The 17,544-nt window shown below is 39.1% G+C and overlaps 1 protein-coding gene across 3 annotated transcripts; it reads right to left on the bottom strand.

Moving 5' to 3' along the window:
- Window positions 1–1,328: 1,328 nt before the first annotated feature.
- Window positions 1,329–17,537, bottom strand: LOC113683956 (hephaestin-like protein). Of its 3 annotated transcripts, none has more exons than XM_089197196.1 (14): window positions 17,253–17,537; window positions 11,334–11,767; window positions 10,781–11,098; window positions 10,005–10,323; window positions 9,465–9,660; window positions 8,523–8,760; window positions 7,888–8,058; window positions 7,373–7,579; window positions 6,524–6,773; window positions 5,631–5,870; window positions 4,876–5,101; window positions 3,687–4,007; window positions 2,460–2,625; window positions 1,329–2,101 (listed from the first exon to the last, which is right to left on the bottom strand). In XM_089197196.1, the coding sequence occupies exons 1-14, from the start codon at window positions 17,420–17,422 to the stop codon at window positions 2,001–2,003; spliced, it is 3,357 nt and encodes a 1,118-aa protein (XP_089053322.1). In that variant the 5' UTR covers window positions 17,423–17,537; the 3' UTR covers window positions 1,329–2,000. The 3 variants fall into 3 exon arrangements, with proteins under 3 accessions (XP_089053322.1, XP_089053323.1, XP_027057044.2); XM_089197197.1 differs by having other exon boundaries at window positions 11,334–11,749; XM_027201243.2 differs by lacking the exon at window positions 17,253–17,537 and adding an exon at window positions 13,871–14,056.
- Between the last annotated feature and the right edge of the window lie 7 nt (window positions 17,538–17,544).

The following is a 17,544-nucleotide window of genomic DNA, read 5'->3' as shown; positions in this document are numbered from 1 at the left end:
AAGCGCAAGTTTTTAAAGATAGCAACAGAAATTCAGGTTCTGACTTAAACACGAATTTTTCGTCAATTAACGAAGAAATGTTTATCATCCACAAAGGATTTGTTCCTAGAGTTTTTCTACTATTCTTTAATGTTGGATGCTATGTTTTTCCAGCGTCATTATTTGCGCAATCGACTTGGAAGTGCTGATAACAATACTTACAAACTGCAAATAGCAGTGCCGTCCAAGAGTGAAGATATTCCATACTCTATCAAGAGAATGTATGGCACTTATTCAACCTAATTATAACACGCCTTTTTCTGTTATTTCTTTTTCTTTCTTTCTTTTAATATTAACCACCTTACCAAACTGTTGGTGTGACGGCCTTGACAAGCTTTGGGTAGACTAACCAATCGCCTATAAGTGAAAAGGCTTTTTATCTCAAATGACACCTGTAATAACGTTATAACCCTGCTATCCCCACCTGACAGGGCGATAAGGTTATTACAGATGAATAGCAAAGTACTACCATGTTACAAACGGGTACCTACAGATATGCTTTACCACAGATTCCTTGATGTGACTATGTGGATAAGGATATTACACACATTTTTTATATAGACAATCATAAAAACCAGAAATTCTTCTATTTTCGATACATAATATCGTCGCCGCCAAAAGCGGTGACGTGACTTTTACATCTTCACACGATGAGTTAAGAGTGAGAGAGGGAAATGTTTTTTGCAAAGATAACTGGTGTTATACGTAACTCAGAATTTGACGGAAATTTTCTGCAAGCTGAGTTTATGTGCAGGCGACCTCTGAATTCGATGTCTACATGTACTCAAAATTTACCTGATAAACAGAGAATGACAAGTCCACCTATGGATATGAATTTATCTTCTCGTATTTATTTGTCTCTCCCGCTCGTGCGCTTTGCTCACTCATAAGTGATATTATCGACACTCAAAGAAAAAATTCGTATCTAAGCGCAGCCTCGTAATATGCTCTATAAATGAGCTTAAACATTTAGCAAACCGTAATCATAAAAATTAAGGTCAGATGGTTTTAACTTCAGAAGACTAGAAACTCGGAATCATGATATAGTATTAAAAGTGACATGCCGGCCGTGTTGTAGGCTTAAAGTCACCGACCGCTGCGCCATGAGCCATGTTGAGGGTCGCGGATCCGCGCTAGTCGAGGCCGGGTCACTACACCGCGGCCTGCTCTCGACAAAATCCTCTTTCTGGGGTGTTTAGCGAAGTGATACAGTTTATTGTTAAATCTAAAGAAATGTGTGATTGGCAGGGATAGAAAAGATGAGAAATACCAAAGTCAGAAAACAAAAATTGCAAGGTTGAACGAAACTTTTATTAAGAAGTGTTTACTTTGAGAGAGCTAAAACCAAGCGTTCCCAGAGGAATCTTTCTTGTCGCCAGCAAAGATGAATTATTAAGCAGGAAGGGAGCCAAAACAAAACACCACCTTTTTAAATTAACAAATTATTGCAGACAGAGAATCCGAATTAGAATAGGGTAACTGTCATTCTTTCATAGGTCCTTTGAAAGTCGATTGAATTCCTCTCCACCTTTAACAAAACCTGAATAGTGGAAATGGAAATAGGAAACCGTATGAAAGTGATCGGGAGCAGAAATCTACTAGTAATTATCATATGAACGGTACGGCCTCGCGCGCAGTCCCGTAGCAAACTATAGTAAAGTGTTCAGGGCTGGACAGGTTGACGTGAGCCAGTCCGGAAAAAAGCCGTCAGGTCCTGCACAAATGCTTGTAAAGTAAGTCACACAGAATAACGGGCTGTTGCAACAAAGGTGGTTCGGATTGAAAGTCATCTACAGGGTTAGGAAATGGTGATGTATTGACTGTAAGTCTCCTCAAGAACTTGGATAAAAAAAGTGTTCTCTGAGAGTCGAGACTACACGTGTGAAACTTGCGGGACTTTTAAAACTAAATTGAGAAATCTCGTTTTCTTCGAAAATGTACAACTCGTGAGAAGAGATATTCTACAAAACAAAAACTGTGTGCGCAATCGACAACAGTGTGAAGGAAGTAATAATTCTTGAAGTGCCAGAAGTAGGTGGGTGTAGCTTCTTGGTTGGCGCACCTAAAAAAGAAAGAAACAGTGACGGTCGTGTTAGAACAGCGGGATTTCATAGAGCAGGTTGAACACTAAACGGGGATTAAAGAGGATAAATTCGTTCTGTTACGTGCGTGGGAAAATTTAAAGATTTTTGAATCCCGACGTGTCAACGAACCCAGAACCTCCTATTAGTACCTTCACTGCGTTACAGGGAGTTCAATGCGGTGGAGGAGGGGGTCGGAGGGGGGTGGAAGGGGGGTTGGGGTCCAAACTTTAAGTCCTACTCTTAAATCTCACTTATTCTCACCCACGAGAGTAAACGATAAGATGAAGTAGATGATGCTAACAAAAGAGGTATTCTCGCGGCACTTCAGCCACTCACTTGTTGGTTCTAAGACAGTAAAGAGTGCCTGCATTCCACCAGTTATGTGAACATTCACATGACAGTGTACCATCCAAGTTCCAACAGCGTCAGGAATCATTTCAACAGTGGCAAACGTTTCCGGTAACAGGTCGTAGACGTCGCCCCGATGATAACTTAGCGATTTCTGCAAAATACGTGCAATGAAATATGATTTTCCGGTTAACACTTTCGTATTGGCATATATAATCAAATCTCTTCACAACGGCCACCGTTGTGCCTGAGAGATGGGATTGTTGTATAAAGGTGAAATTTATGGAGGTGGAGTTGTGATGGGGCTCTTGTCATTTCGACGATCAGGACATCGTTGTTTAACGGAAAATGTTTCCTTTAACGTATACAAACGATCTATATTATATTATTATCTATATGATTATATATAATCAATGTTATCTATATGATTATATATAATCAATTGAATCAGAGCAAAGAATTCTGAAATGGAAGTTAAGAAGAAAGTTGTCAACAAAGCAAAACTAGTGAATTAATTGGACAACTTTAACGCTAAGAATTTAAGACAAATCAGTGGTTCTACATTTTTCGGGGAAAGGATACCGTTTGTGGTCGACAGTTTTCGCAAGCTGTCACGTCTATATTTTCCTTCTGCGTATTTTAGTAAGCGATAAACTGGGTGTTGTAAAGAAGTTATTTTAGGCTGTTTGAACGTGCATTAAGTTTGGCCATTCCTCCTGAGTAGAGGTGGGCGTATGGACTGTCCACCGGGAAAAAAACAAAACAAAGACGAAAAGATGACTAACCGAAGAATGGAAGTGGTCGTCGAAGAGAAGGGGTCTTCGAATGTTCGCTTTTGGATGTGCAAGGTATTGGCGCAGGGTCTCAATGGGATTAACCTATAGCTGTAAAACGTTCGTTTAACAACGTTTGACAAATTTTTACCTTTTGTCGTAAAAAAAAAATCTACAATTTTTCGTTTCTACAAAGTATCATTCTGTGTCATTTTGGGTTAAACGTAGCCATAAACTGGTCAAAATTTTAATCTTTCGCCGTAAAATCTATCACCTCATTGAGACCCTCTTGGTGCATTCTATCGTGACGTGACTTTCGGTCTCTTCTGCTCTAACCCACCGCCCGTCATAAAGAGACGTCAAAATCAACTCTGGTATGTGCAACGTATCATTTGGCATTCGGAAATAGACAGAATCCACCTATTGCTATTTTTATACTTACATACAAAATGCTCTGGCCGTGAAAATGTACTGTATGCATTTCGGTCATGCCTCCAACTTGAAGCAGGTACCAGACAACTTTCTCCCCAGTGTACATTGTTGGTGGTGGCATGTTTCCAAACACGTACCCGTTTATGGCCGCCTTTAGGTTGCTTTCCCAAAAATCAAAACTCGCTTTGAGTTCGTTTAAGGGTCCTGGATCTTCAGTCAGATATTTAATATTTTCATCTATGTACCAGTTGTTGTTCTCGTCCATCGTAACAAACATCAGTGAAAACTCACGGTCAACGTCAATTCTTTGACCATCTCTATCCAAAATTCCCTGTAAAAACGGTGAGAGAATATTTAATAGACTGCACAACCCTTGTAAAATTGAATGGAACTGCTGAGGCCATTGACAATGCAATTCTTCCAAAAGACCTAATACGCATGGATTTATAAAATTTTGCCGTATCAGTGAAAATATCACATTAGCCGATAAAAAAAATTACGGAATTTCGAAGCTGGTCCCAGTGGATAGACTTGAGCCGGGTTTTTCAAAGCGGGCTGAGATAACTCAGGGTTAGAGTGAGATCTGATTTCAGATCTGAAAGCTTTAGAAGAAAATTTAGTCGAATTATTTTTGTCTAGGACATTGCTATTGGATACTCTTGAAAGAATACAGAAAATCATCCCAAAAAGGCTTTTTAATAAAGGAATAAAGAAACCCAGATTGAAATTTTACTTTGGGTTAGCTCTAATTGGCCTTCTAACAACTGAGCCCAGCTGGTCTACAAGGCGACCACTAGTTTTCAAGTTTTACTTTCCACAACAGATATTCTCGAAAGAAACAGGTTTAAACGGTGCTATTCGTTTTTCGAAATCCACTAGGGCTTTGTTTTCTGCGTCGCCAGAGACCAATACTGATGTGAAAGTGATATTGCTAAAGCCAAAGTAATCAAAGCGGTCGATCAAAACGAAGGAAAAAATTGCAAGGAGCGAATGACAACAGGGAAATAAACTAAGCAAGCTGGCTCGAGAGAGATTCGGAGTGACCAAGTTTTACTTGGTTTTAATTTTCCTCTCGGGTTGGCTAGGAGGGTGACAGTCACATAACTGAAAAAATTGCCCCTATACAATCCTGGATGTCTTTTTACACTCGATCAAAAACAGCTCATTTGCGGACAAGGATCTTTCTGTATTACACCTACCTTCCTACAAATGATCAGCGGCCCTACTAAACCAGTGTTAGTGTCCTTGACTGGATCCACATCAGAAAAGTACGCCCATGTTAGACATGCCGTGTCCGCAGGCCCAGGCCCCGATCGTTCAGACACTTTCCATATGTAGTTATAAAGTTTCCCAGGAGCAATAGCATTGTCTGCGGTATCTGTCCCCGTTGTGTTATCTTTGTAGGATGAACCTTCGTCCTGCTTGCTGAGTGGTTAAGAAATATGGCTTAACAGTCTAGCCGTCGTTCGATAACAAAACGGAGGAAATTTCATAAACTTTAATCATGTCATTGATGTACTTTTTATCATAGATCGGAATTGGAAGCTGGACAGTTTATTTTTCCTGTACTACAGCAACAATTGTGACCAGATTAGCAAAGGAGTAAACCTATTAAGATGTTACATTATGTATCCTGTGTAAAAAAAAGGAGAATTCTTAATTTTCGTTAAATTAAAAGCAGGCCATAATAAAGATTTCAAGTCGTACCGAATATTTAACCAAATTGATCAATCGTATTAATCATACCTGATAATCAATCGTAACTGATAATCTGATAATAACTGATAATCAATCTCAAGGTTGATCTTGGGGGCTCGTTAAACATGTAGCGACAGAGAAACGTTAAGTAAGGAAAAAAGCATTCATTCATAGTTTGTTTTGTGAGTAAACTTCATTGACTTCTCCTAACGTACACAATGAGCAGGAATGGATACGAATCAAAAGCCAAATATACCTGTACAAGATTCCGTGAGGATGTACCGAGTACGGTCTTGTTGCCAAGTTCTTAAACACAACTTCAATTGTATCTCCTACTTCAGCCTTAATCATCGGTCCCATAATACCCAGATACTCTTCTTCTTTCTTTCTTGGTTTCTGTTTGGTAAATGTGGCGTCCGTGAATTCTCTGTAGATGACCTTCTTGTTTTTGCGTCCAATAAAATGTGGACCTGGTATCGTGTAACGAGGAGCGAACCTGAAGACGACCGAAAAAAGAAAAGACTTTAGACTCTTAAGACCCGTGGAAGTACTATAGAGATATGATCTACGCCAAAGGAGTATCTTTTATAAGCTTAGATGTACGAAAGGGTCTTGTAACCTGATGTGCAGAAAAGGTGAGGAAAACTACTATTGTAAGTGTTTATGCGGAAACTCACGTGAAAAATAAATGAAACTTGTTCTGATTTTTAAGCAAGCACTTATTTTCTTTTTTTTTTTATCTTGAGGTATATGAAAGGCATCACCCTTTGGTTCGAAAGTGGTATGTAACAGGTTGAGGGTTTAGAGAGAAACTTAGAAGAAAGCATGCTCGCACGAGACAGAACTGTTTGCAAGTGCACGTCATTCCTAGAATTACGGTGTAAAAGAGCGTTGAAATGTTCATTTAGCCAGCAATATGAATAAAAACCCTGCTCTATGTGCTGCTGTGATTCAGGGCTCTTTTTTAGTAAATTCATTGTTTAAACAACCTTTCCCTGCGAATAGGATTAAGAAAACTTATCAGATTTAATGCGTCTATTTTCAAATTCTTTTTCTACACATGACATCGGGATATAGAAATTTTGGTGGGAAAGAGTTATCTTGAATAAGATGCAACGGGATGCACTCCTTATATGAATGTGCACTCACTCGCTGTCTTTGAGATCGACTCCCTCAATCAAGTCTTTCCCAGATGGCGCGTAATCCCATGTTTCTTCAACCGCTGCAATATGATACACCCTATTCCGTCCACTCATTGCCTTAGCTGCAGACTTCTTCCCGCAATCCTCTGAAACGGTATACTTAGCAACCATTCCTCCTCGGAGATTGCTGTTCGCACGACAAATTAATTTCCACACTCCCGGATTTCCTGGAGTCATTCGCACGCTTTCCAGTGATCCTGATGGATAGAGTTAACTAAAATTAATGATTTGCATCGGATATAAATATCAAGGAATTTTTGAACCGGAACGTGACGGAACTAATTTTAAACTACGATTGGAGAACGAGACACTAGAACGGACCCAGAAGAAGAATTAAAAAATAATTCCGTAGTCTGAAGTCTGGGTGATTTAATGCACATGCTTGGTTAATTTTTTTGTTTTTCTTGCTTTCGTTGCTATAGTCATTGTCGTCTTGTTGTTGTTATTTTGTTTCCAAAGACTCTCCATAGGCACTTCCTAGACGGCCTCCCTGCAGTTTGTTGTACTGTGAACAGTTGAATGTGAGCTGATAATGGAACTTAACAAGCTCGCTTGTTGTTCTCCTACCAGATATGCTTCCTAATATCCGACAAGTCTTGCAGTCTGACATTGCTGTCATGGAAATACTCTTTCCTGCTTTTTTCGGTAAAGAGATTTAATGAGTGGGACGGGACTTCGACTACCGGAAAAGGTAAAAATTAGAGCGTGTTGTTCTGCGCATTGAGAGCAAAAACGCTGGCATCTCCGAGCAATTCCCCGCACTGTCTTTTCTGGATACCCTCTAAGCTTTACTTACCTTCCATTATTCCAAGTGTATCATGGCTGTTTCCATTTCTAGTAAAGGTGTTTCCATAAAAGTACACTGCGTGCATTTGACTCGCGGGACCGCCCATGAAATGCCATGATATATTATCGCCTTTGCACATGCGCAGACCAGGTAAATTTCCAAACATGTATCCATTGATATTTTTCATCTGGTTACTCTTCTTGAAGCTGGAGTCATCTTAAATTTGAAGGAGGAAAAATATATATATATATATTGTAACTGCAACTATTCGGTTTTGTGTCTATCTATGCTCCAGGTTAAATGCAATGTTTACCATGCTGACTTTTCCATGCTAAGTTTAATTAGGATGTAAGGATAAAAACCAGTAGGGGGAACAGGCTAAAAATTTATTTGAACTGAGTCCGTGTTATTTCCCTCATACGATTAGTAGCAAAACATGCCGAGATGAATTTTCCTCTAACTCATGTAAACAATGCAGTACATGGGAGAGGAGTGAAACAGAAACCGTTGTTATAAATACTGACTTTCGTCGATGGCAGATCCATTGTTTGCTAGATATTTGTTATCAGTCAAGTACCAGGACTGTCCTTCGTCGGTTAAAGCGAACCGAAGGAAGAACTCGCGATTGATGTTTCGCTGTTTGCCATTACGGTCCAAGGTTCCATTTTTGCAAATGAGAAGAGGTCCAATCAGCCCTGTAAAACATTACAACATAATTTATTTTAGTAGTGGTGTATCAAGATAACAGATTAATATCGCTATAACGCTGGTTTCCTTTTAATAAGAAAGGTACGTTAAAAAACTAAAATAATTGCGATGAAAAAGGTGTAGCTTCTCGGTGCTTGTATTATTTTATATTTTTAGGCTCACAAAAAATAATGGTGGAAAAAAATTACAAAGCCCAAAGTAAAGTTGAAAAGCTTACATTGAAACTCTCCGCGAACATAATCACCACTTCACGTCCAGTTAATTCAACTTACTTAGTCGCTATAGAAGCGTCACCATTTGACTTCCTTTAACTTACACCCTGACGAGCCCTGACGCTTTACCAGATGCTGCTTCCGAAGATTCACCTTTAATTTCACAATGTCATATGGTAGACCAAAAAATTCATTTCTAGAACATTTTTAATGTATAAAAGAGTCGAAACTCGACATACCGCTATTTATGTCCCTGGTTGAGTCAACATTTGAGTAATACATCCATGTTAGACACGCAGGATCATTCTCTGCCGGTGCCACAGAGTCAGGCACTATCCATCTGTACGAGTATGTTCCATTTGGTGCTATCGCGTTATCAGCAGTTTCATTCCCAGTTGTACCGTCCTGGTACTGAGATCCTTCGTTAGCTTTGTCGTAAAATACACCTAGAGGGTGTATGGTGTAATTTCGACTTGCCTGCAAAAATTTAATGTAAGTTTACCACAACGGGTTCAGTTTGACATGGGTAGAGTTTGCTCACATCACTTTAGAGTGCATTTTGAAAAAAAAAGTTTTTACATTAAAAACGAATTACCCATAACCTCAAGAAGCCAGTGAGAACGCAAACTATGATACAAGCAGGTAATTTTGTGTTAACAACTGAGTTGAAAACGTAAATTGGCCACCGTAAAGAGTCAAAAAGCTGACGTTCCGAGCGTTAGCCCTTCGTCAAACGCGCTAATAGTGATGGCTGTCTTAGAAGTGTTGTTATTGTCAAGAAAAAAAGATCTTTGTCCCCGTTGAAGGTTTTAGCAGTAAGGCTCATGCTGGAAAGCTTATACATCCACTTACACTGTTTAACCCGCCTTAAGCTTTAAAGATCTGATAAATAATTCTCCCCTCTGACTGGCTATTTTATACATTTCCTGGTAGTCTGGTCATTTGTTGACAGCATTTGGTGTTCTAATCGTGCTATAACTAGACAACACTTTTCACTGATAATCTCAAAACGAGACTTATCTCTGAACTGGGTGATGAATCGATGTTTTAAAGAGAACCGTTATCAGTAATCACGATTAGAGGCCCTACCGACAAATACCCTCGACAAAAGTAATTAACCCAAAAAGATCACAGGCGCTGGTCGCAAAAATTATCTATGCCGGGCCATTTTTAGGCATTACCTTATTTTTGAAAACAACCTTGACTTCATCGCCAACTTCAGCACGGATCACAGGACCTAGGAATCCTAGATGCTCTTCATCAGCGGATCGATTCTTTGTGCTTGTAAAAGTGTCATCTGTATACTCTACATACACTGCTTTCTTGTATTGCCCTCCTATTCTGTTACCAGAGCGAGTGAAATACTGGAAAGATTCACTGTGAAACAACATAAGAATGATAAAACAGTGGTGCAACGGACGTTGTGTCTCCTTACTCGACATAGAACTTTGAAATATGCCGTTTGGACTGTCTTAGGTTCCATATGAAGGTCGATAACCGAAAAAAAACAAATTTTTAAAAGAATTGCATACTTCTTTTATAGCACAATTCAGAAATTAAATTTCTAAGAATTCTTACTTGATTCAATACAAATCTGAAGCTTTATTGTGAGACAGTTAAGAAAGTGTTGCCATGTCCTGTGACATGTACTCACTGCTGACTTAAGGTATGCAAACCTGTTCATGAACTTAAAATTCCATGATAAATAATAAAATTCATACCTTTTAGGAGAGGTTAATGACATTCCGTCGATGTTATTTTGACCAGTTGGCCCGTAATCCCAAAGCTGGTCTTCGGCTGCAATGTAATAGATTCTTGTCTTCCCACCGCTAACGTTAGGTAGGTCCATTCTCTTACTGCAGTTTTGGACGTTAAAGAACGCTGCCATTCCATTATCAAAGAACTTGCTGTTCATACAGTTTAGCAGCCAAGTGCCCAGATTCAAAGCTCTCATAAAGGCTGTAATGAAAGTAGATGGAAGCAGCGTTGCTGTGTCTGTGCGGTGAGAACTGATCATGACAGTGTGTCCATGGAACGAGGCTACAAAAACGCAAATTCATTTCATGAGTATCCTCACATGTAAGCCTAAACCGGCTTACATGTGAGGATATGAAAAACTTGATGCCAGTTGGACGATTCAAGACCAGAGACTACGTACAATGAAAAGGTTACACCTAACTTCAGATTGGTTTTTGTGTTCTTCTAAACGGGAAAGACTATTCAAGATTCAGCTAATCTTGTCAGAGTTAGCAGAGAAAGTTGCCGATAAAAATAAATTCTTAACAGTCCCAGCCGCCAATTTGGTTTGTTATGTGCTGGGTCAAGGTAACGCGACTGGCACGTTTAACATCCGTGCTCACACTTTACCAACTCTTTTCTAGTCGCTCTTTACCGGCCAACTCTGGTATTGTGAGGCTTAGCGTCAGTATGTCATAGCTGCTTCAGCTGGTAATGGTAATAAAATTACCTTGTGAGCCTAATATTCAATAATACTTACGATTGTGAACATCGCTCCAAGTTCCAAGACCAATCATATGCCAGCTGACCTTGTCTCCTTGACACATGTCCAGTCCTGGCAAGTTGCCATAGATGAAACCATTAATCGAGGCCATTTTGTTGCTGGCTTGAAATTCTGGGTCAGCTTTCAGGGCTTTTCTCGCCGCTGGATCAGGCAAAAAGCTGTCAATATTGTCATCCAACAGCCAACTCTCATTCTCGTTCATCTCGGTGAAGAGAAGGACAAATTCATGGTCTACATTTTTCCTTTGAACACTGTTTGCCATTAAAGCACCTCGCTTGCAAATCAACAACGGCCCTGCAAAAGCCAATTAAAAGTATTCTCCTCTCTTTCTCATAAATGGCTTGTAAATTTATGGAACATAATTTTCCCCTTTTTTATTTACTCAGGCATCGTAAAACCTAGTGAGGAATAGACTTCTCAAATTTAACTTTCAACAAAGGAATTCTCGCAGCCGTGAGATATTAGAGCAACGGAAGGCGCAACTTTCGTTACTCGGACTACTGCCTGCTTATAGGAAGCCTTACCACACCTATTAATCCAGTGTTCGTGTCCTTCGGAGAAATCACGTGGGAATGGTACATTCTGGTGACGCAATCCTCGTCTGACTCTGTAGGCGCGTGATGTTCATTTATAAACCAATTGTATGTATTTTCCTCATTAGGTCCGACCATGTCATCTCTCTTTTGATCGGCATTACTGTGATCAGCATAAAGGGATCCTTCTGCGGCCTTGCTGTAAAAAAGCCCATGGGGGTGAACGGTGAAGGGCCTACGAGCCATGTTCTTAAAGTGGACCCTTATTGTATCACCTACTTCTCCTTTTATGACTGGACCCAGAAAGCCGAGGTGTGGTGGATGAGCTTTTTCTTGAGAAAACGTTTCATCAGTGAACTCTCGATACAGCACCTTCTTGTATTCTGTGGCCAGCCTCTTGACTCCCCGCAGACTGAAAGGTACCGCATGACTGCGGGTAAATCGTCTAATTAACCAAGATCGCTCATGTTGTTATATTTTTAGTGTTGATAAAAGTAAGATTTAATTTCAATCAAGTAAGAACTTAACTTCTATGTCTTTTTGTAATGAAACACTCCCATTGGTTTTCCAATAGAGAGCCTTAGTTATGGTCGAATGCACTTCCCATCTATCTGCTCATCATCAAGTGGCCAAGTGGCCCACCCAGCCAGAGCTTATCCCGGTTTCCTTAATATGAATCCACTAGGATTATTACTACTCCCCCTTGGGTGGAATTGCAGTCCAATACAAGATTACCTCCAGCATTTAATCAGGCTGCCAACTCGCTGGTAGCCATCTATACACTTGTGTGAAGAGAGGTGCTTTGAGAGTTAATTGTTTTGTCCAAAAATATAATACTTTGAACCGGCCAGGTCTCGAAAATGTACCCATCGATCCAGAGTCCAGTGCATATAGGATGGAAATAATCGGGCCTTGATCACACTACATTTAAACACTTCAAGCGTGATAATGTTGATGCATTGTGGGTGATTTCCAGCCAGTTGTGTCGTTGACGTGCGAAAACGAATTCAAAATGTATACCCCTTTATTTGATTACATTTCATCGGTTAAAGACGAGAATGAGAGCTTGTTCCCCCATTCAATGATGGGACTCATTTTGTCCAGTTCCTCAACCATTCCCTACATTTGTTTGAATTACAACGTGACTCGTGGTCGCTCAGAACCGAAGATCTTGCTCGTTCGACGGTTTCCTCGAAGAAAGACATAGGTAAATGTTTTTTCTTTTTTGGTTTTTTTATTTTGGACGTTAAAACAAAAATTCAAAGCGAAATATATATTGCAGGTAATTTGTGACGAAGACCAAGGACAGCAGTACAAGTACAGACTAAGTAGTGATGACAGAAAATTATTCAACGGCCAATGTGGTTAATTTATTCAAAAGATTTTCATTTCTTTCTTAAGAGTCGAGAAAGGTTTCCGAAGCTTCTTTCTAAAATTTATCTTCTTGATCGTCTCTATTAAAACAGCAAGGAGAGAAATCCTGTTTTTCTTGTTATCTTAAAACAGCCCCAAGGACTAAATTAATTTGCACTCATCACTTTCTGTCACGTATCGACAATTAACAAAATAACTAACTTAGAAATTTATTTGTTTGCCGTTTTTTTTTCCTGTGCGGATCCAATTCATACAAACAGGCAAAAGAAAACCAACAACAAGTCAGTCTATATTGGTCTGCATGATAATGATATCAGCAATTAGAGTAGATCAAAGGCTGGTTTAGTTTTCATGTTCTTCAAATTGCAGTTACTTCAAAACCATTGCGCTTCACCAAGTAAAAATCACGATTGATTTTGCTCATTGCAAATTCTGCTGATGTTCCTTTAAAGTTTTGTTGTTTGGGTTATCGATAGAAAGGCGTGTATTTGCCTCACTAAAAAATATGTAATGGATACTTAACTGATCTTTAATCGGTTTCTAAAGCGTATACAATTTTGAGAAACGATCATTACCTTAATGGCGAAGATGGGGTCTTTCACAGGTCTAAAGTACTTTATATGAGAACAATACCTCTTGGATAAGCGCAGCTATTTATAGGCAAGGCGTGATTAATTAGTGGTATGAACACTAATCAATTCTTCACCAGAATAAATTTGTACGATACGGTTCTTACCAGCTTTGCAACGCACCTAAAACTCTTTTATATCTCCTATAGTTCATACTGCTCAATAACGAATTGAACGAAATGGAAATTAAAACTCTAATAGGCTTTCAACCCCTTAAACTCTAAACTAAAAATATCACGAGAACTATAAACTTTTCCAGCAGTACGGAAATGAAGTATAACCTTTTCCGGCAAACAATCAAGGTTATAAGGCACATTTTCAAAGGCAGTTATGGCCTACTGTATTCGAACCAGTTCTCTATAGAGGAACTTATATTCTCTGAAATCAAGAAACACACCTCTTAGCGCTTTCAGATCGGCTATAGTCCACAGCCTGCAGAATGTTAACGATTTGACGTGTACAAGAGTATACTCCATACTAGCGATTTCTTGCATATACACGCATTACTCCATAACTGGATTTCACAGTACCTGTCGTTTATAAGTGGAATTCCTTTGATCTTGTTCTGCCCACTGGGTGCATAATCCCAGTTTCTTTCTACAGCTGCAATAAAGTACTCTCGAGTCGAGCAGCTAACCTCTCTTGGCAGATAAATCCACGATACAGCAGACTGAACGCGCAAAATAGCAACATAGTTGCAACATTGGCACCGGCAAACTGTCAAATGTTACTCGTTTGCAAGATTGATATAATGACGTTTTTTTATACGTTATGCATACAATTATATCGAGTGTCAAGCCGAGTTTTCTAATGATTCAATATTTGCATAATGTTTGTCAAACAGATATTTCCACGCATGATGCTTTCTAGTTCCCTGCCTATTGGATTGCGGAACACAAAGGTTCCTAATACGATTCTGTTGTAAATTACTTTGAAAACTTAACATTAGAGGGGGTTAAATTTCCCTGAAGCTGTTGAAACTAGTCTTGCTAATTGGGACAACTTGTCGATCGGTAAGAGGCTGGGTCGCAAATTTCTTAACTTTCGCGCCCACGATCATAAACGATCAAAAAATGCCTTTCATTCTTGTCCTTTTGTTATCTATCTAGTTACGTTTGATTGGTCCGTGCAAGTTATTTAGTTATCATCTACTCAGCTGTATTTCGCACGCATTGTCTGTCGTTAAGGGATTTTGCACTTCGCTACCCATAGGATATTGAACTACCTTCACCTAGCAGCTTATTATGGTACACCTTGACCACAAGATGGTTTGTTTCCTAGTTTTTTCCTTTTGCTTTACTAGCTTCGGTAGTTCTGTTTTTTCTGGGTTGCTATGGTATTGCTTTAAGAATAAGCCCACCATCGAAACAAATCTGGGGGGTCCGTTTACAAGGAGGTGAGGAGAACCCAAGGTAGGTGAGATAATCCACTGACCCGTAGTTGAAAAAGAGGAGATATAACTGTGAAAGATACGCATTTAAAGCTGCTTTCACTTGGTTTATGATTCAGCTCTTCGAATATAAACTGATAACCGCTGATTGCTTCTAGGCTGAAGTCATGCAACAGTATTGATGTTTATTTATCACGTTTTCCGGAACAGTGCACCCGGAGTTTAACTTACAAGGCGGAGGACTTAATTTTTTTTCTTTACATCACTTATTTTCATGCATCAAAACACGATTACAAAGAAAAGATGATAACATCTTGGCTGTTTTGACGTTCTCCCTGCGGGTGTTCCAAATCGAAAAACAAGAAAGCAACTAGTCAAGTTGTCTGTCATAAACTGTGTTTTAAACAAGTGGTCTCTTGAACACGAGAGGAAGCCGTAGAGAAGTTCCTTTCACTAACAAGTGATAATGATTTTTGAATAAAGCATATGGTGAAAGCTCTTGCTTATTTTTAAGCCCTTGGCTCCCTAATGGAACACAGGCCATTGATGACTTCCGATCTCCATCTGCTTCTGAAAAGCAAAGGAGAAAGCTCTTGTTGTTTCTTGATAAACTTTGTGACATGACTTTTTGAAAGAATAAGCCTATCATCCGTCTGGCGGATCACTTTCTTTCATGCATCCGAAGAGATTCCTGCGCTGTTTTGACTACACCATACGGGTACTCCAAACCAAGAAACAAACCATTAATGACAAGTCTACAACAATGAATAAGTTGCCAGTAATCGTATCCTTTCGTTTGCACCAAGATTTCACGGAGCAGACATTGCAACGCGCTAAAAAGGAAATATATGGCGAAAGGTTGTTTCCACGCCCATAAAAGGATTTTCGAGAGAGATCAACGCAGTTTTATCATATATAGATAAAAATAATGTTAATACGAGGGAAGTGTAAGTTTTTGTCAGAATAACCACAAAATATGTTATAAGATATATATCTATAGACGTCTCTCCTTGCATAAGGTCCATCGTGAAATCGTCATCGCGTAATAGTTATAAAATTAGCAATAAATCCCTAAGAAATAACTCATTTAAGGCTTTTCAATTCTATTTATGTATTAACAGCCTGTTTTAATACATGTTAACGTATCAAATAAACAATTCGCGACGTCTGAAAAAGTGCCTCCTCAAAGGAGAGAGGTCGTTGTCAGATGGGAATTGTTTTTACCGAGCTTTTGCCCTTTGGAAAGATGATATAAGCGATGAAAAACTTGAGGAAATCCCTAGGTCAAGTGATACTTTGTTTGAGAAAAATCTACTTTTCCCCTCGAACTTCCCTTGGAGGATCTTGTTAAGAAAAGCAAGGTCACGGGAACTCCGGTAGAAACTGAGGACATTATGCATCGCTCCTTGAGCGCCCATTTGAACCTATTCATCGTCGCGGAAGAAAGGATTCAGTTTTGAGCTGATTATCATTGGTTCTTTCCCATTAATAACAACAAAGAAGCACTGTAGATGTTTAGTCACTTTTTAAAATGTATCGCGATCATATTTAATGCTCCAGCATTTCAATCTCCTGCTGCCCGAAGTAGCTTTTGTAGCGCTGTTTTGAGTTACCAAGCCAACAAAAATGCTAGAAGTTAACTTACCACACGTTAAAAAAATAAAAAGACTCTGTTGAGTTATTTCTTGGCAATTTATAGCTAATATTTCTAAATTTCGAGACTATTACGCGATGTCGCCTGTTGCTTAAATGCGCTCTGGATACAATCTGACATCGTGAACTGTGACGCAGAAAGAATTTGAACACTGCACCGATTTGTTCTTTTCCCGTTCCAAAAGACACATGCTTCTGAATTCATGATTATAAGTTTTGTAACAATGGAAATTAAATGTACAGGTTTAATTTAAACCTACAGTGTGGAAAATAGTTTCCAATCCTGGTCTATTCCTATGTCATGTGAACAGTGTTCTCTGAGTTGAGCACTTTTCGACGCAGTTCTTGAAACTCCTTTGCCATTTGAGACCGAAATATTTCAGACCTTAGTAGCTTTTTTAAGAGACGATTAGTGAAATAAAGCTGGGTCTGCAAAATCGAACCCAATTACGGACCCTGAGCAGTTTATGAGTGCATTCTAAAATCCTTTTGACTTTAGAACCTCGTGGTAAAATCTGCATCAAAAAAAGTTGATATAATTTCATACTTAAATACTACACATACTCATTTAATCTGAGCAACGGAGTTCCTTGCTTTTTCTCCTTGTTTCTTTACTACTCAAAGATTAGTTCATGTTGCGTGTAAAACGCGCTTAACAACGGGAATTTTCTTGAAACTGTCGCAACTGTAAACTTGGACGTCATTAAAATGATGATACCCTGACGATACTCATGGCGAGAAAACTAAAGATAAAAGCTTTGATAATAATTTAAAAAACCCAAATATTTTCTTCTTTTAATTTCAGTATATGCCCTAATTTCGTTTCGTGCGGGTGCTGAAAATTCGTACAATACTGGTACACGCATTACCTGACATTATCGTTCTTTAGCCGGATTCCTCTGATCTTGTTTTTTCCACTGGGTGCATAGTTCCAATTTCTTTCAACGGCTGCTACGTAAAAATCACGAGTAGCTGAGCTAACAGGCCTTATAAGGGTACACTCCACAGCAAGGAAACTCGCTAAAAGGTACAGCAGCATTTTGTAGTAGTCCAGGTACTGAGCTGTATTTTTTTGCTTTAAACTCGACCAAAGTGTTCGTTTTTGCGGTAGTAATGAATAGTTGTAAATTGTAGTTACCACGTAATTTAACACAGTTGAAT

Source organism: Pocillopora damicornis, chromosome 2 (genome assembly GCF_964200805.1).
Source record: "Pocillopora damicornis chromosome 2, jaPocDami1.2, whole genome shotgun sequence".
Classification (NCBI taxonomy): domain Eukaryota; kingdom Metazoa; phylum Cnidaria; class Anthozoa; order Scleractinia; family Pocilloporidae; genus Pocillopora; species Pocillopora damicornis.
The sequence above is the reverse complement of the archived record's forward strand: the minus strand, read 5'-3'. Positions and strand labels throughout refer to the sequence as shown.

Excerpts from the sequence above, each read along its gene's own strand:
- LOC113683956 (XM_089197196.1), bottom strand. The coding sequence starts at position 17,422 with ATGCTGCTGTACCTTTTAGCGAGTTTCCTTGCTGTGGAGTGTACCCTT. Across the intron at positions 5,102-5,630 it reads CCTCACGGAATCTTGTACAG|CAAGCAGGACGAAGGTTCAT; the intron begins GTATATTTGGCT and ends TTAACCACTCAG. Across the intron at positions 4,008-4,875 it reads CGCTGATCATTTGTAGGAAG|GGAATTTTGGATAGAGATGG; the intron begins GTAGGTGTAATA and ends CCGTTTTTACAG.